Below are 26495 nucleotides of genomic sequence, written 5' to 3' on the forward strand. Positions count from 1 at the left end.
AGCTTCTAAAGCTATGAAGTAATTTTCTGGAATTTTCCAAGCTGTTTAAAGGCACAGTCAACTTAGTGTATGTAAACTTCTGACCCACTGGAATTGTGATTAAGTGAAATTCTGTCTGTAAACAATTGTTGGAAAACACTTGTGTCATGCACAAAGCAATAGCCTAACTAACTTTCCAAAACTATAGTTTGTTAACAAGAAATGCGCGTAGTGGTTGAAAAACGAGTTTTAATAGCTCCAACCTAAGTGTATGTAAACTTCCGACTTCAACTGTACGTATCGTGTCTGTGCCGTTGAATTGCGACTCCACTTTGTCCCTATACTGATGTTTCGCTTGTTTGATTGCCTTGCGGAGGGAATAACTTCACTGTTTGTATTTGGCCATATTCCCGGTCATCTTTCCATGGTTAAATGCGGTGGTTCGCACTTTCAGATTTACACAAATGCTGCCATCTTTCCAAGGTTTCTGGTTAGGGTAGGTTTTAATAGTCACAGTGGGAACAACATCTCCTATGCACTTCCTTATAAACTCTCACTAAATCAGCGTATACATCTATATTATTCTCTGATGCTACCCGAAACATGTCCCAGTCCTCGTGATCAAAACAATCTTGAAGCATGGATTCCGATTGGTCAGATCAGCATTGAATGGTCCTTGTGACGGGTACATCCTGTTTGAGTTTGCCTATAGGATGGGAGAAGCAAAATGGAGACGTGGTCGTATTTTCCCGAACGGAGGCTAGGGGAGTGCCTTGTATGCATCGCGGAAGTTAGAGTAGCAATGATCCAGTGTTTTGCCAGCCCAGATACTGCAATCAATATGCTGATAGAATTTATGTAGCCTTGTTCTCAAATTTGCTTTGTTAAAATCGTCAGCTACAATAAATGCAGCCTCCAGATATATGGTTTCCAGTTTGCATAGAGTCCAGTGAAGTTCCTTGAGGGCCATCGTGGTCTCGGCTTGGGGGGATATACACCGCAGTGAAAATAACCAACTAGAATTCTCTTGGGAGATAATACTGACCGCATTTGATTTGAGGAACTCTAGGTCCTGTGAACAGAAGGACTTGAGTTCCTGTATGTTGTTACAATTTCACCATGAGTCATTAATCATGAAATATACACCTGCCCTTCTTCCCTGAGAGATGTTTATTCCTATCGGCACGACACACAAAGAATCCCGGTGGCTGTACCGACTCCGACAGCATGTCCCCAGAGAGCATGTCCCCCATGTTTCTGTGAAACAGAGTATGTTACAATCCCGGATGTCTCTGGAAAGCAACCCTAGCCATAATGTTGTCTACCTTGTTATCTAGAGACTGGACATTAGCGAGTAAAATACTCGGGAAGCGGTGGGTGATGTGTGCGCCTCTGAAGTCTGACCAGAAGGCCGCTCGTCTACCTCTCCTGTGACGGCGTTGTTTTGGGTCAGCCTCTGGAATCAGTTCGAATGCCTTGGGTGGTTCGAAATAAGGATCCGCTTCGGGAAAGCTGTATTCCTGGTTGTAGTGCTGGTATGTTGACGTCGCTCTGATATCCAATAGTTCTTCCCGGCTGTATGTAATAACGTTTAAGATTTTCTGGGCTAACAATGTAAGAAATAATACATAAAAAAAACGAAATACTGCATAGTTTCCTAAGGATTAGAACCGAGGCGACCCTCTGTCGGCGCCATCTTGCAATATTTTTCAGGTGAAGGATTAAGTAGCTAGCGTAATACAAAGTGTGTGCTTTTACAATCAATTCATGCAATTATTCACTATAAGCAGGTATTGCTGAAAAATAGAGTTGAACAACTATGGTTTAATACACTAACAGTCAACAACCAAAAGTACATTTTAATTGCTTGATGCACCCCAGACCTGCTGAAAGACCTTGTCTTATGTAGCTTGGGTCTTCATCTTCTCTTAGCCTGATGACAAGGTCTATGTTTGAGCCCTTATGGTCTATCCCACACTATTTGCACAATGACCTTACTTCTTTCACCGATTTTTGTCAGAGTATTGAAAAGTAAGTGTTGATTGAGTCGTATAACTTAAAGGACATTTTTGGGATACAGTCCCAAAAATATATATCACTTCAAGTAAAAAGCAAAAACATGCAAAACACTAATTTGATCAAATTCATCAAAAGGGTGGGGAGAATGTCTGAAAATTGACTTTGTGAGAATTATGATTAAAATGGGGGAACTAATGTTACTCCTCACTATCCCTAAATGAGGCCAGTAACAATCATTTTAACTGCTATGCATTGACCTTTCCTTAATTTATATTACGGGGAGTAACTTTACATTGCTATGCTACATCTGTACCCATGACTAAGCTAGTTAGCGAATGTTAGCTAGATCAGCTAAAAAGTTGTTGTAGCACTCAGTACAACTTGGAAACTAACAGTAGTAGAAAGGTTTTCACACGTTTCAAACATACTTATGGTTGGTTGTGTATACAGTTACAGGGGTTTATTGACTTTACGGGTTTATATTCAGGAGCGATAGCACCACATGTACATACACTATATATACAAAAGTATGTGGACATCCCTTCAAATTAGTGGATTCTGCTATTTCATCCACACCCATTGCTGACAGGTGTATAAAATCGAGCACACAGCCATGCAATCTTCATAGACAAACATTGGCAGTAGAATGGCCTGTACTGAAGAGCTCAGTGACTTTCAATGTGGCACCATCATAGGATGCCACCTTTCCAACAAGTCAGTTCGTCAAATTTCTGCCTTGCTATGAGCTGCTCTGGTCAACTGTAAGTGCTGTTATCGTGAGGTGGAAATGTCTAGGAGCAACAACGGCTCAGCCGCGAAGTGGTAGGCCACACAAGCTCACAGAACAGGAACACCAAGTGCTGAAGCGTGTAGCGCATAAAAATCACCTGTCCTCTGTTGCAACACTCTCACTACAGAGTTCCAAACTGCCTCTGGAAGCAACGTCGACACAAGAACTGTTCGTATGGAACTTCATGAAATGGGTTTCCGTGGCCGAGCAGCCGCAAACAAGCCTAAGAAATACCATGCGCAATACCAAGCGTCGGCTGGAGTGGTGTAAAGCTCGCCGCCATTGGACTCTGGAGGAGTGGAAATGCGTTCTCTGGAGTGATGAATCACGCTTCACCATCTGGCAGTCCAACGGACAAATCTGTGTTTGGCGGATGCCAGGAAGACGCTACCTGCCCCAATGCATAGTGCCAACTGTAAAGTTTGTTGGAGAAGGAATAATGGTCGGGATAGTTTTTCATGGTTCGGACGAGGCCCCTTAGTTCCAGTAAGAGGAAATGTTAACGCTACAGCATAAAATTACATTCTAGATGATTCTGTACTTCCAACTTTGTGGCAACAGTTTGGGAAAGGCCCTTTCCTGTTTCAGCATGACAATGGCTCCATGCACAAAGCGAGGTCCATACAGAAATGGTTTGTCGAGATTGGTGTGGATGAACTTGACTGGCCTGCACATAGCCCTGACCTCATCCCCATCGAACACCTTTGGGATGAATTGGAACGCCGACTGTGAGCCAGGCCTAATCGCCCAGCATCAGTGCCTGACCTCACTAATGCTCTTGTGGCTGAATGGAAGCTAGTCCCTGCAGCAATGTTCCAACATCTAGTGGAAATCCTTCCCAGAGGAGTGGAGGCTGTTAAAGCAGCAAAAGGGGGACCAACTCCATATTAATGCCCATGATTTTGGAATGTGATTTTCAACTAGCAGGTGTCGACATACTTTTGATCATGTAGTGTACCTTTTTCTTTGGAGTTCAAAAACTGGCTGCTACTGCGACCCCGTAGAATGAGGAAGTAAGCAGCTACTGCGACCTGTAGAATGAGGATGTAGCCAAGCCAATAGATAGAGAAGCATCCTGGAGCCAACTGAAAGAGGGGGCAGGTTTTGGGCGTGTTTTCCCTGGGCGGTTCTTGCCTGGTCAGGGAAGAACCACCCAGGACATGGGTCGCAGTCTTACCAAACTCTCTAACGCGGATGGTGGTGTGTTTGCCCGCCGTAGGTAACATGTGACTAAGATTACACTGCTGTGCTGGGTCACAACGTGTCTCTGGACCTCAGAGCGAGGGAGAGAGAGAAGAGCAAGGGAAATGAAGAAAAGGGAGACAGTGACACCGTGTGGAGGTGTAACTTCTGTGGCTCAGAGTACGATCACTGAAGCGCTCACGTGCATGTTCCATTTCTCTGAATAACATTCCATTCCAGCCTGGGGCGCAGGCAGGTAGTAAGCAGGCTTCAATGCTTAGGTCTTCAGCAGCAGCCTTTATAAACAGAATACAACGGTCACAAATAGGGCTGTTACGGTGACAGTATTTGCGCCACACCGGCGGTCACGAGTCATGACGGCAGTCAAATTCCACGTGACCGTTAGTCACGATAATTATGCTTCTCCAAACTCTAGTGCTGCTGATAGTCATTAGTAGCCTACCAAACTTGCTAATAGCCTGGTCCTCAGCACTCTATTGTCCCTCTAATCACTCTGAAATCAGTGCAAATGTAATCGAAAATCTAATCAAACACTTCATGAGCTCATGTTGCTTAACATTTCTATAAGCTATGCAATTGTGTGAGAAAAGAGTTTTGATGGCCTCTATTACAAATAGGATCCCATCAGCTTTCTATAGGCTAGGCCTACTATATTTATTTATTTATTTATTTCTCAAATTTCCTAATATTAAGCACATTGCTTCTCCTGTTACAACAGGAGTAAGCCTATCTGGCTGGCATGAAAATGAACCAACGGAAAAGCGTCCTCCATTTGCTATTTAAGTGCATAGATGACATGTATTTTTTCCCCCCGCTGCTCCTGTTTTGAGACAGGTGCATGATAATGGTCCATTCTAAATCAAAACAAACTTTGCACATACAGTTGAAGTCAGAAGTTTACATACACCTTAGCCAAATACATTTAAACTCAGTTTTTCACAATTCCTGACATTTAATCCTAGTAAAAATTCCCTGTCTTAGGTCAGTTAGGATCACCACTTTATTTTAAGAATGTGAAATGTCAGAATAATAGTAGAGAGAACGATTAATTTCAGCTTTTATTTCTTTCATCACATTCCCAGTGGGTCAGAAGTTTACATACACTCAATTAGTATTTGGTAGCGTTGCCTTTAAATTGTTTAACTTGGGTCAAACGTTTCAGGTAGCCTTGCAAACTGTAGTCTGGCTTTTTTATGGCGGTTTTGGAGCAGTGGCTTCTTCCTTGCTGATTGGCCTTTCAGGCTATGTGGATATAGGACTTGTTTTACTGTGGATATAGATACTTTTGTACCTGTTCCCTCCAGCATCTTCACAAGGTCCTTTGCTGTTGTTCTGGGATTGATGTGCACTTTTCGCACCAAAGTACATTAATTCTCTAGGAGACAGAACGCTTCTCCTTCCTGAGCAGTATGACGGCTGCGTGGTCCCGTGGTGTTTATACTTGTGTACTATTGTTTGTACAGATGAACGTGGTACCTTCAGGCGTTTGGAAATTGCTCCCAAGGATGAACCATACTTGTGGAGGTCTACAATTTATTTTCTGAGGTCTTGGTAGATTTCTTTTGATTTTCCCATGATGCCAAGCAAAGAGGCACTGAGTTTGAAGGTAGGCCTTGAAATACATCCACACGTACACCTCCAATTGACTCAAATTATGTCAATTTGCCTATCAGAAGCTTCTAAAGCCATGATATAATTTTCTGGAATTTTCCAATCTGTTTAAAGGCACAGTCAACTTAGTGTATGTAAACTTCTGACCCACTGGAATTGTAATACAGTGAGTTAGAAGTGAAATAATCTGTCTGTTAACAATTGTTGGAAAAATGACTTGTGTCATGCAAAGTAGATGTCCTAACCGACTTGCCAAAACTATAGTTTGTTAAGAAGAAATTTGTGGAGTGGTTGAAAAACGAGTTTTAGTGACTCCAACTTAAGTCTATTTAAACTTGAATGTAAACTTCCAGCAAATAATGTGATATTTGAGGCTCTCTCTTACTAATTGATTATACAATGTGTTAACATTTAGTATTGTATTATGACTTCAGTTTGTGATTGTGTGATTTGATGCATGTTAATTTCGACATTTATAAAAATGGCAACACATCTGAGCCTTGTTTTGAAAAGCACATTTAGTGTCTGACTTTCAGCTGTCGCAGATGCACTTCCCCGACTTCACTCCTCAACTTGCTTCTACAGTCAGTTGCTTTAGCCTTACCACTCAATCACGCCCAATATTTCTGGTGCTGCTCGTGGCATCACCGTCTTGCTGAGTCTACCTTTTGACTTTTATACATTTAATCTCAATGTGACCTGCCAGATTCAGAAGCTTAAACCCCATCAGAGAATAAAGCTGAAAATAATTGAACATAATTCATAATGGTTTTTATTTTAGTTTAGTTCATTTTGGAGTCCAAGATGATAGTTTCAGTATATGTTTTTTTTTTAAACATGTTAATCTGTGTATTTTCGTTTACTAAATTGTTTTCGTTTCAGTTTTCATTTACTATAATAACCTTGCTCTGTAATATCCAGGGCCATACAGTAGAATATAATACATTTAACTACAGTTGAAATCGGAAGTTTAGATACACTTAGGTTGGAGTCATTAAAACTCGTTTTTCAACCACTCCATACATTTCTTGTTAACAAACTATAGTTTTGGCAAGTTGGTTTGGACATCTACTTTGTGCATGACACAAGTAATTTTTCCAACAATTGTTTACAGACAGATTATTTGATTTATAATTCACTGCATCACAATTCCAGCGGGTCAGAGTTTACATACACTAAGTTGACTGTGCCTTTATACAGCTTGGAAAATTCCAGAAAATGATGTCATGGCATTAGAAGCTTCCGCTAGGCTAATTGACATAATTTGAGTCAATTGGATGTGTACCTGTGGATGTATTTCAAGGCCTACCTTCAAACGCAGTGCCTCTTTGCTTGACATCATGGGAAAATCAAAAGAAATCAGGCAAAACCTCAGAAAAAATATTGTAGACCTCTACAAGACTGGTTGATCCTTGGGAGCAATTTCCAAACGCCTGGAGGTACCAAGTTCATCTGTACAAACAATAGTATGCAAGTATAAACACCATGGGACCAGGCAGCCGTCATACTGCTCAGGAAGGAGACGCGTTCTGTTTCCTAGAGATGAACGTACTTTGGTGCGAAAAGTGCAAATCAATCCCAGAACAACAGTAAAGGACCTTGTGAAGATGCTGGAGGAAACCCGTACAAAAGTATCTATATCCAGAGTAAAACGAGTCCTATATCGTGGGGGTGCTTTGCTGCAGGAGGGACTGGTGCACTTCACAAAATAGTTGGCATCATGAGGGAGGAGAATTATGTGGATGTATTGAAGCAACATCTCAAGACATCACTCAGGAAGTTAAAGCTTGGTCACAAATGGGTCTTCCAAATGGACAATGACCCCAAGCATACTTCCAAAGTTGTGGCAAAATGGCTTAAGGACAACAATGTCAAGGTATTGGAGTGGCCATCACAAAGCCCTGACTTCAATCCTTTAAAAAATGTGTGGTCAGAACTGAAAAAGCGTGAGTGAGCAAGGAGGCCTACAAACCTGACTCAGTTACACCAGCTCTGTCAGGAGGAATGGGCCAAAATTCCTCCAACTTATTGTGGGAAGCTTGTGGAAGACTACCTGAAAAGTTTGACCCAAGTTAAACAATTTAAAGGCAATGCTACCAAATACTAATTGAGTGTATGTAAACTTCTGACCCACTGGGAATGTGATGAAATAAATACAAGTTGAAATTAATCATTCTCTACTATTATTCTGACATTTTACATTCTTAAAATAAAGTGGTGATCCTAACTGACCTAAGTCTGGGAATTTTTACTATGATTAAATGTCAGGAATTGTGAAAAACTGAGTTTAAATGTATTTGGCTAAAGTGTATGTTAACTTCTGACTTCAACTGTATATTTACACCAATTTACACAGGGGGAATTCATATCCAGGTTTGGATTCTTTACATTGATAGAACCATGTGAATATACTGTTTAGTCAGCTCCACTGTGTTAGTGTTTGGAGTGAGCGGTGCTTAGTGTGTGTGTGTACTGTACAATATAGGCTTGGATTCCATAGATGGCTGCTCTGTTGCAATACACTACACACACCCTTTCTGCCTGCTGTCTTTCATTAGTATTTAAGCCCTTTTTTTGTTGTAGGTGTACTGTAAAGATGGTATAGCCGTCATCTCAACAGCGACTCCAACCTCCCCCGCCACACACCAACACACACACCCCAGCATAGTTCCGTGGCCTCTGACTTTTCCAGGCCAATGCTCTCTTGACCTTTTATTGTTGTCCGAGTGAGAGGAGATAGAGATGCAGGAGTGATGGAAGAGCGATGGAGAAGAAACGGATAAGCTGTAAAGCTGCATAGTTGCAGTACACACACACACACACACACCCTTCTGCCTTCTGTCTTTCTTTAGTATTTAAGCCCTTTTGTGTTGTAGGTGTACTGTATAGATGGTTTAAACATAACCATGTTTGATTAGTATTTAAGCTCTTTGTGATGGGCTGTTTAGCGGTGGAGCATTAACATGGTTTAATAGACCTTCCTGGGGTGTCGGCATTCTTTCATCCTCAAACTCAGTCAGTGACAGTCGGGGTCTATTGTGGTTAAATATTGCACCCCCACAGAGTCAACTAATGAATTGCAACAGCAACACCAGCCACAGCTGCTGTAATGAAAAGGACTAGAGAGATTTACAGCCAATAGCTCTTATCCCCTCCGAGGGAAACGTCACAATGCCACTCTGTCACTCTTGTCTTCAGCTACTTTTGTTAGAATTTTTAACAAAGAAGAGTTGGCCGTGTTGCCTCTTATTCTGTATCTCAAAGGTTAAGAGTATTTAGTGTTTTTAACAGATCTGTCTCCACCAACAGTACATAAAATAAGTGCTGTAGTCTTGACTCTTGTTCAATTCAAACTAGAGTTTAACCAATTTGTGATTTTTCAACACCAATACCGATTATTGGAGGACCAAAAAAAGCAGGTCCCGATTAATCGGCCGATCTTTTTTTTATTTTTTTTAATATAAATATTTGTAATAATGACAATTACAACAATACTGAATGAACAATGAACACTTTATTTTAACTTAATATAATACATAAAGAAAATCAATTTAGTCTCAAATAATGAAACGTGTTCAATTTGGTTTAAATAATGCAAAAACACAGTGTTGGAGAAGAAAGTAAAAGTGCGACATGTGCCATGTAAAAAAGCTAACGTTTAAGTTCCTTGCTCAGAACATGAGAACATATGAAACCTGGTGGTTCCTTTTAACATGAGTCTTCAATATTCCCAGTTAAGAAGTTTTAGGTTGTAGTTGTTATAGGAATTATAGGACTATTTCTCTCTATACCATTTGTATTTCATATACCTTTGACTATTGGATGTTCTTATAGGCACTTTAGTATTGCCAGCCTAATCTCAGGAGTTGATAGGCTTGAAGTCATAAAAAGCGCTGTGCTTCAAGCATTGCTAAGAGCTGCTGGCAAACGCAGTAAAGCGCTGTTTGAATGAATGCTTACGAGCCTGCTGCTGCCTACCACCGCTCAGTCGGACGGCTCTATCAAATATCAAATCATATACTTAATTATAATAAACACACAGAAATACGAGCTTTTGCTCATTAATATGGTCAAATCCAGAAACTATCATTTCGAAAACAAAACGTTTATTCTTTCAGTGAAATACGGAACCGTTCCGTATTTTATCGAACGGGTGGCAACCCTAAGTCTAAATATTGCTGTTACATTGCACAACCTTCAATGTTATGTCATAATTATGTAAAATTCTGGCAAATGAATTACGGTCTTTGTTAGGAAGAAATTGTCTTCACACAGTTCGCAACGAGCCAGGCTGCCCAAACTGCTGCATATACCCTGACTCTGCTTGCACTGAACGCAAGAGAAGTGACTGTTAGGGGTGTGTACGCAGGCGAAGTCAGGTGCAGGAGATCAGAGTGAAGTAAACAGGCCCACTTTAATTCCGGTCCAAAAACGACAGCACATAAAAACATACACGTGCCAAAAACACAGAATATAACTAAAGTATAGCGCCTGACAATATCCACATAACAATTACACACAAAGACATGGAGGGGAACAGAGGACTAAATACATGTAGATTGATTGGGGAATGAAAACCAGGTGTGTATGGAACAAGACAAAACAAATGGACATATGAGAAATGGAGTAGCGATGGCTAGAAAGCCGGTGACGTCGATCACCGAACGCCGCCCGAACAAAGAGAGGAGCCGACTTCGGCGGAAGTCGTGACAGTGACACAATTTCCCTAGTTAATATTGCCTGCTAACATTAATTTATTTTAACTACATATGCAGGTTTTAAAAAATATACTTGTGTATTGATTTTAAGAAAGGCATTGATGTTTATGGTTAGGTACATTTGTGCAACGATTGTGTTTTTTTTCGCGAATGCGCTTTTGTTAAATCATCACCCGTTTGGCGAAGTTAAAGTAGGCTGTGATTCGATGATAAATTTAACAGGCCCCGCACTGATTATATGCAACGCAGAACAAGCTAGTTAACCTAGTAATATCATCAACCATGTGTAGTTAACTAGTGATTATGTGAAGATTGATATTTTTTTATATTTTTTTTTTACAAGATTAATGCTAGCTAGCAACTTACCTTGGCTCCTTGCAGCCGCAAGGTCCTTTTTATGCTGCACTCGCGTAACAGGTGGTCAGTCTGCCACGCAGTCTCCTCGTGGATTGCAATGTAATCGGCGTCCAAAAAGGCCGATTACCGATTGTTATGAAACCTTGAAGTCGGCCCTAATTAATTGGCCAACCTCTAATTCAAACAGCTAAAACTAGTGACTGTTACTTATTATTATTATTAAAGAGAAGAGTGCCCATGCTTTTCTGGAGCAAGTGGCTTTGTCTTCTGATTCTTTTTGCACAGAGAACTGTAGGAAGAGGACTTGAAGTGTGTGTTTGTGTGCGTGCGTCTGTCTGTCTCTTATTGCTGGGGGAGAGGACGGCCCCCATCCAATCTGCACCACCACATCCCATGACAATCCACCATCACACAAACCCTGGTCCAAAGCTGTCATCTCAACAGCGATCCCCTCTCCCCAGCCACACACCAACACACACACCCCAGGATAGTTCCGTGGCCTCTGACCTTTCCAGGCCAATGCTCTCTTGACCTTTATTGTTGTCCAAGTGAGAGGAGATAGAGATGCAGGAGTGATGGAAGAGAGATGGAGAGGAAACAGATAAGCTGCATAGTTGCAATATATATATATATACACACACACACACACACACACACACACACACACCCTTCCTTTAATATTTAAGCCTTTTTGTGTTGTAGGTGTACTGTATAGATGGTTTAAACATAACCATGTTTGATTAGTATTTAAGCTCTTTGTGATGGGTTGTATAGCGGTGGAGCATTAACATGGTTTAATAGACCTTCCTGGGGTGTTGGCATTCTTTCATCCTCAGGACCAGAGAGATTTACAGCCAGTAGCTCTTATCCCCTCTAAGGAGGGAAACTTCACAATGCCACTCTGTCACTCTTCTCTACAGCTACTTTTGTTCGAATTTTCAACAAAGAAGAGTTGGTCCAAAGCTGTCATCTCAACAGCAACCCCACCCTCCCCCGCCACACACCAACAACACACACACCCCAGCATAGTTCTGTGGCCTCTGACCTGTACCATCATTTCATATCTATGAAGCATTCTGTGAGTAGCAAGCAGCGCATTTATGATCAAATCTGATGCAGATTAAGGGAGACTGGGCTGGGGCTATACCCGTGATTATAGCGTAGTCATGTCGCAGTAAGAGCGCAGTTCCTCCCGCATGTTGTTGGAAGACCCAAGCGAAAGTAATATGAAGTTAGTGATACACAAAATAGATAGATGGATTATAATGTGGGCATTTTTCTAAAAAAAAAAATAATTACTTGCATGAACACGGTTTTGTTTGGGCATTTTTGTTTGTTTGACATTTTGCAATGTAAAACCAACCGGACCAAAAAAAAACAAAAAAAAAACAATGTAACAAAATCGAACTCTGATTCAAACAATGGCTCAAAACAGGGGTCTCCAACTGGTAGATAGCTCGCCAAGCAATTCTGAAAGTACATGCATTTTTTTCATCGCAAACTGTCATAAATATACAGCTTCTGGCTACTATCCAATCAAAGCCACATTTGACATTATCCCAACTGTTTTTAGCCACTATTGGATTAACGTAACACAATAACTGGCAATTAATTTCCAGCAATATTGCCCCTGTCTGTCTGTTTGGTGCGTGCGTTTATCACTCTGTATGTAGCTAGTTAGCGATGCTAATGATAAGTCTTGTGTGTAGAGAAAGATTTTCTCCTAAAACATTGTCAATTAAATATTAACAGAAAAGTAGGCATACCTGACATAACTATATTATGATTATTTGTATCAATTTGGTGGCCATCGTTTAACAAACTGTGCCATGACATGTGCTGCAGCAGTAGGCCAAACAGCAGAAACATCGCTAGACCAACACATTCCTCACTTTCCAGTTGCGCAATTTAAAGGGGAACTACACAGAAATCCCAAACTGTTCGTTTTTTATCCCCAGACCTGAAAAATGGTCTTCTGGTGTGATTTAAGAATTGACATGGACTCAGAACATGCATTTTTGTTGTGTCTCTATGAATAATTGTAACATTGAGAGTAAAAATTAGAGAAAAAAAATCCCTAACCAGGAAAAATAAAACTGAGAAAACCGAATTTGGGGAAAATACCAAATATCATTTTGAGGGGCCAGTATTCCAAATACGGGTTGCTAACCATTATTTTCACAGGTATATTGACAGAAGAGAAGAATGTTCCTATTTGAACGCTTTAAAAAATGAGTAGCTCACAACCTTTCATTCTTTTTAAGTAGCTCTTGTGCTAGAAAATGTTGGAAACCCCTGGCTCAGAACTGTGTGTGAAAATGCACTTCGTTTTGCTGTTATGTCCCTTTCTCATCCCTAGTACGAAATTATTCAAGGGCAGATCAAATACAGATAAGATCATAGGTTATCTATTTGGTTTCTGAATAGAAAAGTACCAGCGGAAGCCTATCATGAATAGGCCCCTAGGCCTAGGTTGCTTAGCTCTCTGACATTTGTTGTAGATTGTTGGCTAGACTAAGCATAACAATTTATTGTTCTTGCAAAGACCTGGCCATGCTTAGCTGTGGACAAGTATCTGGTAAGACTGGGATACACACACACACACACACACACACACACACACACACACACACACACACACACACACACACACACACACACACACACACACACACACATCTTGTGGGCAGGGATTGTGTTCCTCTTCAAGTGGAATCTTACATCACAGTGGAACAGAGCTCAGGTTACCATGGTGATGTAGCCAGCACTGTCAACCATGGGTATACTGGGTAGGGTTAAAGTTAGTGTTGCAGGTGTCTTTCTCCTCTTTCTCTGTTCCCCCTTTCTCTCTGTCTGTCTTTTTCTATTTCTGTCTCTCTCATGCTCTCTGTTTCTCTTTTTACCTACCCTGTCTCCCCACACATTCTAGTCCACAGTGTATGTGCTTCAGATAAAGAAGTTGTCTGTTTAAGCAATAAGGCACTAGGGGGGTGTGGTATATGGCCAATATACCACGGCTAAGGGCTGTTCTTATGCACAACAAATCATTGTGCCTGGATACAGCCCTTAGTCGTGGTATACTGGCCATATACCACAAACCCCCCGAGGTGCCAACGTAATTAGAGCAGTAAAAATACATATTTTGTCATACCTGTGGTATATGGTCTGATATACCACGGCTGTCAGCCAATCAGCATTCAGGGCTCGAACCACCCAGTTTATAATTGTTGTTATAGGACTATCTCCTTCTGGGTGGACAATAAACAGATTGAACATGAGGTTAGTCTAGGTGCTTCTGTAAAGTTCTGATTTCGTATTCTTGTAAATTTCACTTCTATTTCTTGAACTGCATTGTTGGTTAAGGGCTTGTAAGTAAGCATTTCACGGTAACACCTGTTGTGTTCAGGGGATGTGACAAATAAAATTTGATTTTGATTTCAACTGCAAGATTTGAACAGATTTGAACTGCAAGGAGTCATAACTGACTGAAAACGCACACACCCACACTGAAATGTGTACTAGAGGTCGACCAATTAATCGGAATGGCCGATTAATTAGGGCCGATTTAATTAGGGCCGATTCAAGTTTTCATAACAATCGGTATTTGTGGCCACCGATTTGCCAATATATATTTTTTATTTTAGTTAATAAAATATTTATTTTTCTTTTTTATAAATATTTTTTAACCAGGCAAGTCAGTTAAGAACACATTCTTATTTTCAATGACGGCCTAGGAGCGGTGGGTTAACTGCCTTGTTCAGGGGCAGAACGACAGATTTTTACCTTGTCAGCTTGGGGATTCAATCTTGCAACCTTACGGTTAACTAGTCCAACGCTCTAACCACCTGCTTTACATTGCACTCCACGAGGAGCCTGCCTGTTACGCGAATGCAGTAACAAGCTAAGGTAAGTTGCTAGCTAGCATTAAACTTATCTTATAAAAAACAATCAATCAATCAATCATAATCACTAGTTAACTACACATGGTTGATGATATTACTGGTTTATCTAGCCTGTCCTGCGTTGCATATAATCGGTGCGCTTTCGCGAAAAAGGACTCTCGTTGCTCCAACTTGTACCTAACCATAAACATCAATGTCTTTCTTAAAATCAATACACAAGTATATATTTTTAAACCTGCATATTTAGTTAATATTGCCTGCTAACATGAATTTATTTTAACTAGGGAAAATGTGTCACCTCTGCAACAGAGTCAGGCTATATGCAGCAGTTTGGGCCGCCTGGCTCATTGCGAACTGTGAATACTATATCTTCCTAACAAAGACAGCCAGCTTCGCCAAACGGGATGATTTAACAAAAGCGCATTTGCGAAAAAAGCACAATTGTTGTACGATGCCTTTATTAAAATCAATACACAGAAGTATATATTTTTAAACCTGCATATTTAGCTAAAAGAAATCCAGGTTAGCAGGCAATATTAACCAGGTGACATTGTGTCACTTCTCTTCCGTTCATTGCACGCAGAGTCAGGGTATATGCAACAGTTTGGGCTGCCTGGCTCATTGCGAACTAATTTGCCAGAATTTTATGTAATTATGACATAACATTGAACGTTGTTCAATGTAACAGGAATATTTAGATTTAGGGATGCCACCCATTAGATAAAATACGGAACGGTTCCGTATTTCACTGAAAGAATAAACGTGATAGTTTCCGGATTCGACCATATTAATGACCTACGGCTCGTATTTCTGAGTGTTATTATGTTATAATCAAGTCTTTGATTTGATAGAGCAGTCTGACTGAGCGGTGGTAGGCACCAGCACGCTTGTAAGCATTCATTCAAAACGGCACTTTCGTTTTGCCAGCAGCTCTTCGCTGTGCTTCAAGCATTGCGCTGTTTATGACTTCAAGCCTGTCAACTCCCAAGATGAGGCTGGTGTAACCGATGTGAAATGGCTAGCTAGTTAGCCGGGTGCGCGCTAATAGTGTTTCAAACGTCACTCGCTCTGAGACTTGGAGTAGTTGTTTCCCTTGCTCTACATGGGTTACGCTGCTTCGAGGGTGGCTGTTGTCGATGTGTTCCTGGTTTGAGCCCAGGTAGGAGCGAGGAGAGGGACGGAAGCTATACTGTTACACTGGCAATACTAAAGTGCCTATAAGAACATCCAATAGTCAAAGGTATATGAAATACAAATCGTATAGAGAGAAATAGTCCTATAATTCCTAGAATAACTTCAACCTAAAACTTCTTACCTGGGAATATTGAAGACTCATGTTAAAAGGAACCACCAGCTTTCATATGTTCTCATGTTCTGAGCAAGGAACTTAAACGTTAGCTTTTTTACATGGCACATATTGCACTTTTACTTTCTTCTCCAACACTGTTTTTGCATTACTTAAACCAAATTGAACATGTTTCATTATTTATTTGAGGCTAAATAGATTTTATTGATGTATTATATTAAGTAAAAATAACTGTTCATTCAGTATTGTTGTAAGTGTCATTATTACAAATAAATAAATAATAATAAAAAAATCGGCCGATTTTTAATCGGTATCGGCTTTTTTGGTCCGCCAATAATCGGTATCGGCGTTGAAAAATCGTAATCGGTCGACCTTTAATGTGTACCCTTCATAATCCAGGGTTTGAAGAGAGGGTGATGGATTGTTGTCAACACTAAGACATCAGCTCCATGGATCTCTCTGTAACTCTCGGTTTCTCTCTGTCTCATGGTGGACTCTCTCTGACACATGTGATGAGCCCTTTGATGTTGTTGACTTTCATGGTTTCCGTGGTTTCCATGCCCCGGGTTTAGTAATGGTGTGCAAGTCAGTCAGCCGCACAGACACAAAGTCGTCTCTGTCTCTCTCTCGCTCTGCTCAGGCTCGCATGCTAGTGCCTCCTCATGTTAAAACTGGGCTCATCAGAACGAATTGAGCCTGGAGAAACAGAGCTGTGGTAGTCCCTGTCACACATAACACTGTAGCCTATGGGACAGACCACGCACACACACACCACTTTAGTCTACTATGGGACAGACCATACACACACACACACACACACACCACTGTAGCCTATGGGACAGACCACACACACACACCAATGTAGTCTACTATGGGACAGACCATACACACACACACACCACTGTAGCCTATGGGACAGACCACACACACACACCACTGTAGTCTACTATGGGACAGACCATACACACACACACACACACACACACACACACACACACACACACACACCACTGTAGCCTATGGGACAGACCACACACACACACCAATGTAGTCTACTATGGGACAGACTGCCACTGTAGGGCAGCCTGTTAGGGCACCAACTCATGTGTTTTATTATTACTTACATGTCACGAAAAGGTGTGTGTGTGATAGGCCAATGGCTTTGTAACAAGCTCGTGTGTGTGTGTGTGTGTGTGTGTGTGTGTGGAGAGAGAGGATCAATTAATCAATCTCATTAATTACCTGACTGATGAACGGTTAATGAATGTTGGCTGTCATATTAACTGCTATCTCACCCCCTCCCTTACCCCTCACCTGTCCACCCCCCACCTCTCTCCTCTGTCTCTCTCAGCCTCTATCTCCCCCTCCCCCTCTCTATCGCTTTTCCCCCCTCTTTCAGCCCTCCCACACAGATGCACCCCGCTGCCCAGCTCGACAGGAGCGATGGGATGTGTCAACTAGGTACTTTACTTGCCAACATTAAACATTAACTGGGGGAAGCAAGGGGTGAGGGGCTTAGAAAGGGGGGGGGGGGGGGGGCGTGATGTCAACTAGGTACTTCACACATTGACCAACCCAAAACCTGAAGCTGGATGAGAAGGCAAGGGGGGGAGAAGAGGGGCGCAGTCAACACTGCTGGCAGACACAAGAGGGAAGGGGGAGGTAGAAGAATGGAGGATGGGAGAAGATGGTTGGTGCAGAGGAGGTAGAATAAGGGTGAGGAAAGGCTAAGGACAGAAGAAAGCTCAGGGCTAGTTTCCCAGAACTAGATTAAGCCTACTCCTGGACTAAAAAGCTTTCTCTGGAGACTGGAGAGTAGGCTTAGTCTGTCATTTTTAAAGCAGAGGGATGGGGTGAGGGTGTTGAGGGAAGGTATTGGTCTAACAAGAAGGCCTTGTGCCTCATAGGGGTGAGACAGTGGGTGAGGGTGAGACAGTGAAAGATGACATGAGGGGTGAGTGGAGTTGACATGACGCCAGAAATAACACCACCTCCTGACTAACAAACGTACCTCCCTGCTTCTATCCTGCTCTCCTTCTCTCTCCTCCCCCTCACGCTTCCTTCTCCTCCTTCCCATCTCCGACCTTTTATCCCTTTATCTCCCTCTACCTTCTTTCTCTCCTCATTTGTCTATCCCTCGCTCTCCTCCTCATTTTCCCTGTCTACTCTGATTTACTTTTGACCCCATCTGCCCCTCCTCAATGCCGTCTTTATCCTTCTCATGCTCTCCTCCCTCGTCCCCTACCCCCTTCTCTGTTTGTAATCGACAGCATGTACTGTATGAGTACATACATCTGGGTTTGTGTCCCAAATTGCACCCTATTCGCTTTTTAGTGCAGTACTTTTGACCAGGACCTATAGAGCTCTGATCAAAAGTTGTACACTATAGAGGGAATAGGGTGCCATTTTGAACTCATTCTGGGTCTTCCAGGCCCATCCCAGTATCTATCAGGTCTTTCCACAGTCCTGGATCCCTTCTGACCTTTGATCCAGTCTAGGCTAAAGAGAAGGTGACTGCAGATACTGTTGCCTCAGGTCAGGTCTTGGGCTCTGGAACCAGGACCAGACCGCTTTCAATCTGTAAACTCAGCTTTAGGCCCAACCCTGCTCCCCAGCCACAGCCTCAGTGACCCCCGTGGAGCTTTTGATCCAGTGGGCAAAGGGCCCAGTTTCTAAAATACTCTACATAGTACAGTACCTCTGTACTACTCTAGTCTAGATGGCCTCATGGCAACAATCAGGAAAGTCATAGTAAATGATCAATCTCTCTCGCTCTCGCCCCTCTTTCCCACTCTCACTCTTTCTTTCTCTCTCTCTCTCAGTAGATGACACAGTCCTGGACCATGTAAGGGAGCTGAAGGTGCAATCTGCAGTGTTTCTACCGGAGAGAGCGACGGGGAGAGTGAGGGAAGAGGAGGAGCGAGGAATGGGCATGGGGAAGAATATCACCTCTAAGTCGATGGAGGGAGAAGGAGCGAAGTATGAGGAGGAGAACAAACACAGAGCAGACTTCTACCCCATTCCGGTACAGTATACTTGTGTGCGCGAGTGCGTGTGTATGTTTTCTGTCTGTATGCATGCATCTGTGTGCGTGTCTGCTTGCACAGGGGGGATTTAGGCAGTTAAGGGTCATCAAGCTGACACACTGACAGAGGATTGATTTGTAATGACAGGGTTAGGCCACCATACACACAGACCTGTCATTAGGATCACTTAACACTCTTCAAGGTCACACAAAAACACACATGTCGTGACAGTTTTTTTTGTTCTGGCCATTCCCTCTTGGCTGCAGCACAGTCCCCTCATGTGCATCACACCACAAATCAACAATAACAAGGGTTTCCCGAGCCACAAACGGGTGGACGGACGCATGTGATACTGTGCTGAGAAGCCCCAACACAAAGCCTGTCCTGTGTTTGATTCCATCAGAGATTTAAGACGATAGTGCCTTAAAGTATTCATAACCCTTGACTTATTCACATTTCGTTGTGTTAGAGCCTGAATTCAAAATGGATTTAAAAAAATGTATTCTCACCCATCTACCCCATAAAGAGAAAACGTGTTTTTAGAAATGTACATTTGCTAATTTATTAAATATTCACACCCTTGAGTCAATACATGTTGGAATCACCTTTGGCAGCAATTACAGCTGTGAGTCTTTCTGGGTAAGTCTCTAAGAGGTTTGCACACCTGGATTGTACAATACAGTGCATTCTAAAGTTATTCAGACCCCTTGACTTTTCCCACATTTTGCTACGTTACAGCCTTATTCTCAAATTGATGAAATCTTTTTTTTTTCTTCTAATCAATCTACACACAATGCCCTATAACGACAAAGCAAAAACAGGTTTTTAGAAATGTATGCAAATAAAAAAACTTTACTCTGCCTTGTTGAAGCACCTTTGGCAGTGTTTACAGACTCAAGTCTTCTTGGGTATGAAATGATGCTACAAGCTAGGCATACCTGTATTTGGGGTGTTTCTCCCATTCTTTTCTGCAGATCCTCTCAAGCTCTGTCAGGTTGGATGGGGAGGGTCGTGCATAGATATTTTCAGGACTCTCCAGATATGTTTGATCGGATTCAAGTCCGGACTGGTTGGGCAAGTCGAAGCCACTCCTGCGTTGTCTTGGCTGTGTCCTTAGGGTCGTTGTCCTGTTGGAAGGTGAACGTTTACTCCAGTCTGAGGTCCTGAGCACACTGGAGCAGGTTTTCATCAACAATATCTCTGTACTTTGCTCTGTTCATCTTTCAATCGATCCTGACTAGTCTCCCACTCCCTGCCGCTGAAAAACATCCCCACAGTATGATGCTGCCACCACCATGCTTCACCATAGGGATGGTAACAGGTTTCCTCCAGACGTGACGCTTGGCATTCAGGCCAAAGAGTTCAATCTTGGTTTCATCAGACCAGAGAATCTTGTTTCTCATGGTCTGGGAGTCCTTTAGGTGCCTCCAAGCGGGCTGTCATGTGCCTTTTACTGAGGACTGGCTTTTGTCTGGCCATTCTACCATAAAGTTCTGATTGGTGGAGTGCTGCAGAGATGGTTGTCCTTCTGGAAGGTTCTCCCATCTCCACAGAGGAACTCTGGAGCTCTGACAGTGCCCTTCTCCCCCAATTGCTCAGTTTGGTCGGGTGGCCAGCTCTAGGAAGAGTCTTGGTGGTTTCAAACTTCTTCCATTTAAGAATGATGCAAGCCACTGTTCTTGGGGACCTTCAATGCTGCAGACATTTTTTCGTACCCTTCCCCAGATCTGTGCCTCGACACAATCCTATCTTGGAGATCTACGGACAATTCCTTCGATCTCATGGCTTGGTTTTTGCTCTGACGTGCACTGTCAACTGTGGGACCTTATATAGACAGGTGTGTGCCTTTCCAAATCATGCCCAATAAATTGAATTTACCACAGGCGGACTCCAATCAAGTTGTAGAAACATCTCAAGCATGATCAACGGAAACAAGATGCACCTCAGCTCAATTTTGAGTCTCATAGCAAAGGGTCTGAATGCTTATGAAAATAAGGTATTTCTGTTTATTTTTATATAAATATGCAAAAAAATAGAAAAAAAACTGTTTTCGCTTTGTCGATGTGGGTATTGTGCGTAGATTGAGGATTTAGTTTTATTTATCAATTTTAAAATAAGGCTGTAACGTAACAAATTGTGGAAAAAGTCAAGGGGTCTGAATACTTTACGAATGCACTGTATTTGCACATTATTCTTTTTAAAATTCTTCAAGCTCTGTCAAGTTGGTTGTTGATCAATACTAGACTGCCATTTTCAAGTCTTGCCATAGATTTAAGTCAAAACTGTAACTAGGCAACTCTGGAACATTCAATGTCGTCTTGGTAAGCAACTCCAGTGTAGATTTGGTCTTGTGTTTTAGGTTATTGTCCTGCTGAAAGGTGCATTCGTCTAAGTGTCAATTGGAAAGCAGACTGAACCAGGTTTTCCTCTAGGATTTTGCCTGTGCTTAGGTCTAATCCGTTTCTTTTTATCCTAAAAGAACTCCCTAGTCCATGCCAATGACAAGCATACCTATAACATGATGCAGCCACCACCATGCTTGAAAATATGAAGAGTGGTACTCAGTGATGTTGTGTTGGATTTGGAGTTGAATCTGGGTTTGAAATTTAGTGCTCGACTGAGGGACTTTACAGATAATTATATGTGTGGGGTACAGAAATGAGGTAGTCATTCAAAAACCATGTTAAACATTAAGACTATGCAACAGACTCCATGCAATTTATTATGTGACTTGTTAAGCAACATTTTTACTCCTGAACTTATTTAGGCTTGCCATAACAAAGGGGTTGAATACTTATTGACTCAAGACATTTCAGCTTTTTATTTTAATTAATATTTAAACATTTCTAAAAACATAATTCCACTTTGACATTATGGGGTATTGTGTGTATATAAGTGACAACATCTTAATGTAATCCATTTTAAATTCAGGCTGTAACACATCAAAATGTGGAAAAAGTCAAGGGGTGTGAATACTGTCTGAATGCACTGTATATCGTGTTTATTATAAGTATCCAATTCACATGCTCCTCTCTGCTGTTACTGAATGGCTGAATGGGACAGAGGTAGATAAAGGGACACAGTGGCTATTCTCAATGACCTGTACAGCAATAGTCCCACCTCCCCTCCATAGCTCTCTCCCTGCATGCCTTCCCCAAGGTTACTAGTTTTGTGATGTCCTGGGACATTAGTTAATGTCCATTAATACAAATGATAGACAGACAGAAAAACCAAACAAAAACAAACCGTGTAATGTATAATCTTTCATTTAGGATCCATTGTCTAGAACCTAATATTCAGTTCATTCTAAGGTCTCTCATCTGTTGTCTGCTCTGCCAGAAGTGATCTTTACAAGCTAGTGAAAAATGGGCAGTAGGATACAATGTAATGTGTCCCCAGGAAAGGTTCTCTATCTCTCTCTCTCTTTCTCATACACACACACACACACACACACACACACACACACACACACACACACACACACACACACACACACACACAGTTTAATGCCGATGACATTTGAGTCAGAACGAAAGTCATTTGTTATTTTTCATGCCTGACAGACGAGATGCAAGACGCATACTCAAAGCAAGTGTGTGTGTGTGTGTGTGTGTGTGTGTGTTCGTGACCTTCATCTATAATTTGCTAACCAAGTCACAGACAGAGAACACAACATTAAACAGGATACAACACACACCCTGCATCCCTAGAGCAAATGTGTGTCCGTCAGTGTGAAAAATAGACCAATGCATGTACTAATGAAGGAACTAATTTACTTATGGCCCTCTTTTCCCCTGGATCTTTTTTACTAAGCTGAGCTGCAAAGGCCCCCAAAGCAACACCCAGGCTGTCCTTGTGTGTTAGGTCCAATAGTTTTGTTAACCTTACCCAAGCATTATCAATGTCCTTGCTTTGCTTTCCTTGAAATGTACTCTGTCTCTTGCAGATACACATTACATTGTTTGTGTATGTACTGTCCTGTAGATGGATTAGGTATTGCCATTTATCTGACTGCTGTCCTGTAGGTGGTGGTTAACGGAGTGGGACAGGCCGCTGGAGAGCAGGACACTGAAGACACTGAGCTGATGGCCGTCTACACTAAAGAGAACCAGGGAGGAGAGAAAGTACAAGACGCACGCACACTTCAAACTCCTAACTCTCCCTTCTCATCTCACTAATCGCCCTACATCCTCTGTTTATCCTTACCTTCCTCCCCCTCTCTCCCCTAGCTTGCTCTTTTGATCATCCCCTCCTCTCCTCTCCCTGTCACTGTGACTCTGCACTTTTCCCCTCGTGTGAGAACAATACATGAGACTGAGAGAGAGGTCACAGAGGCAGGAAGCATTTCTCATCGGTGTCTGTTTGAATCTCTCTCTTATTCTCCCTCTACCTTTCGAAATCCCTCCCTCCCTAGTCTTTCTTCATTACGAAACTCTCTTGCTGAATCTTTTAGGGTTTCTCTCTTTCATTCTGAATTCCCCGCTCCTCCCCCTCTGTCTCTGTCTGGACATGTGGCTGTGACCTCATCAGCCTGTGACTATGGGCCCTGGTCAAAAGTAGTGAACTAAATAGGGAATAGGCCATTTGGGCCTATAATTCATCCTACCACCTGTGACTCATGTCAGTAACTAATGCTTTAATGACAGTCCCTAGAGTGGTTGGGTTCAGGTTTTACCTCCCTCAGGCACACACACTTACACTACCTGTAACACTAAACTACACTTAGACAAACACTTAGTCTTAACCCTTTACTCCAGAGACCATATAGCCTGTGGTGTTTGAGGTTGTACATCTATAGTTCTCACCATTTTGTTTGTGTGTGTTTTGTGTGTGTGTGTGTAGAGTTCCATGTCGGAGACGTTAGACAGTGCAGACAGTATGGACGCCAGGAGAATGGACATGATCTACACCATTGAAGACACTCCTCCCTGGTACCTGTGTATATTCCTGGGCTTACAGGTGAGACGCATGCAAGCGCACACACACACACACACAAACACATCCCCCTTGGTACCTCTGGGTTACCTTTTTAAAGGGGTATTGTGAGATTCTGGCAATGAAGCCGTTTTTGAATGTCAGATGAACTTGTGGATACCATTTGTATGTCTCGGTGTGCAGTATGAAGGAAGTTAAAGGTAGTTTTGCGAGCCAATGCGAACTAGTATTAGCGCAATGACAGGAAGTCTACATAGCGTACCTGTAGACTTCCAGTCATTGCGCTAATTAGCGTTGGCTCGTGAAGCTATCTCTAACTAGTCAGTTAAGAACAAATTCTTATTTACAATGACGACCTCGGCCAAACCCTCCCCTAACCCGGCCTACGCTGGGCCAATTGTGCACCTCCTTATGGGACTCCCGATCACTGCCGGTTGTGATACAGCCTGGGATCGAACCCGGGTCTGTAGTGAAGCCTCTAGCACTGCTACTACACGCAGAGACATAAACATGGTATCCACAAGTTCATTTGAGTCTGGGTCTGTAGAAAAACGTCTTACAGATGTCTGATCTTAACTTGATCAGTCTTTTGTGGCGGAGAATTTTCCTGATGGTTCAGGAAATTAAAATGAGTCTTGTGATTGGCTAAAAATTAGCAGTTCTCTTTCTCTCCATTCGGGGGCAGTCGAGTCATTGGGATCAGGGCTCGCTATCTTAAAATAATGTTCTCGCTCGCGCATGCTATAGGCTTAGGTTGTATTACTGCAACACTTAAATGTGCAAGAATGTATCTGAGATGCAGCCATACACATCAACAACCGTCATTTTATATAGCTTTAAAACGCATTGTAGTTATTGGGCTCTACTACGCTACGATATACAAGTGTCTAAATGAGGAAATACTTTATTTCTATTGTACAGAATGCTTGTAAAATAGATCAATTGCCCTTAGTCTCTTAAAAACGGACCAAATTGTTTCGATGACAATACCAACCAGAGGGCGAACATATCTTGAAAGACTTTGGCTGCAAGCAGGCCTAAGGCAGAGAGGAAGAGGCAAAGTGAGAAGGCTCACTCTCGGCAAAATAAGCACAATGCGTTTCTATGGGCTTAATATGCAGACAAGCTTTGTCGCCTGTCTTACCGCCTTTGGGACGACCCCCATTGGGCAAAGACATGAGCATCTCGTCATTATCTACAGATCTCTGACTAAGGTAATACTGACATCATCTATTTGGAAGCGGTAGAGGTGACCAATAATGCTTGCAATTGAGATCAGCTGTGTGGGTGAATTTATCACATATTGATGGTTTAACGAGACCTCAGTTGGCAATAATTTAGTGCCATCGATGGTTGCAATAAGCCCCTTGTTATTTTATTATATTCCTATAGGCTACCCGTTAGCTTATTGATAGTCGCATAATGAAAGGTTTGAAAACAGAGAATCTACTGTTTGTTACCCTGGCTAAATTGATGAGCTGATTTGGGCCATCAGTTGATTGACAGATGTAGGCCTACTGTAGAACGATAAACTTTCCTCCAGTGTGGATGCTCGCCCATGTTTTATAGTTAGGCTATGTAGAATTTGCAGAGGTGGGTAGAGTACTTAAGTAAAAGTACTGTTAATTTCAGCCTTAAGAAACTACTGAAGTAAGAGTAAAAATAGTATCCGGTCAGAAAACTACTTGCCAGTTACACATTTTGTTTGGTCATTTTTTACACCTGTTGGTAAACTGTGAAAGCAAAACAAAAGGATAACAACTTAGTGCAATTTATTTATTATTAAAGCCTGTCAGCACCATCTTGCAGATGTCCCCCAGCACAGATACTCTCCAATGAAAACTGACAAAGTCCGTAGGCTGTACAGTTTCAATGTTGACTTAATGTCTTTCAATGTGCACAATTTCATAAAGTTATATGGTACTCGAGACATTGGAATCATTTTACAATTTCAATACCATTAATGAACATTTATTTCACAATATAATTTCAAGTACATGTGATGGTAAATGCATACTAAAAATATTTACAGCAAGTGTGATGTTTAATTTTTCACTCAGAATGAACAGGTTAGTGTTACAACAGTCAAACAATCAATACCGAAATGTCACTATCAATCATGTTACTAGTGTGCAAATCAGACACATTTCACCATGGAATTAAATTGATGTCAAAAAAGTATATATTTTTGCATTTTAGCGAATCCTAACCCTTTTCTTAAACTTAATCTACTCTAACCTGCTACGTTAATTCTCCTAACCTGCTACAAAAAAAAATCAATTTTTGATTAGCTGTATCTCTTCTAGAGAACCGGATTTACACTCCCTCCTTCTCTTCTGAACCTCCTTTCCACTTTGAAGGGTATTTTCTTTTCTCGGCTGGCCCATTCTCCTCACCCTCGGTTGTGCCGCTACAAGCTGTAAATAAAAAGACACAAAAAAAAAGTGATTTCCAGTATGGCACAAAAAGCTTACTGAGAAGATACACTCTCTGTATGACGGATGTGCTTATAGGCCTTGTCATTTATGACATTTAGACACAGAGAGAGCAACGCATGGGAGGATGCTGCAGTAGACTGAACTGTTAATCTAGCTAACGTTAGCTAGTTACATGGTAGTTTATCTAGTGGCAACCTAATGTGATAGCTAG

General features: G+C 41.9%; 1 protein-coding gene across 3 annotated transcripts in view; it reads left to right on the forward strand.

Annotated features, from left to right (window-relative positions):
* The window catches only part of LOC106585070 (solute carrier family 23 member 2), a 64869-nt gene that overhangs the window by 21189 nt on the left and 17185 nt on the right, over positions 1 to 26495 (forward strand). Inside the window, exons 2-5 of one of the 3 annotated variants that reach the window (XM_045706862.2) lie at positions 17237 to 17346; positions 18708 to 18910; positions 22937 to 23035; positions 23754 to 23870. In XM_045706862.2, the coding sequence (XP_045562818.1) occupies positions 17298 to 17346; positions 18708 to 18910; positions 22937 to 23035; positions 23754 to 23870 (468 nt within the window). In that variant the 5' untranslated portion in view covers positions 17237 to 17297. The remainder of the gene's footprint in view (positions 1 to 17236; positions 17347 to 18707; positions 18911 to 22936; positions 23036 to 23753; positions 23871 to 26495) is intronic. The other 2 variants (XM_014170841.3, XM_014170842.3) reach the window with 2 other exon arrangements.

Source organism: Salmo salar, chromosome 24 (genome assembly GCF_965601325.2).
Source record: "Salmo salar chromosome 24, fSalSal1, whole genome shotgun sequence".
Lineage (NCBI taxonomy): Eukaryota > Metazoa > Chordata > Actinopteri > Salmoniformes > Salmonidae > Salmo > Salmo salar.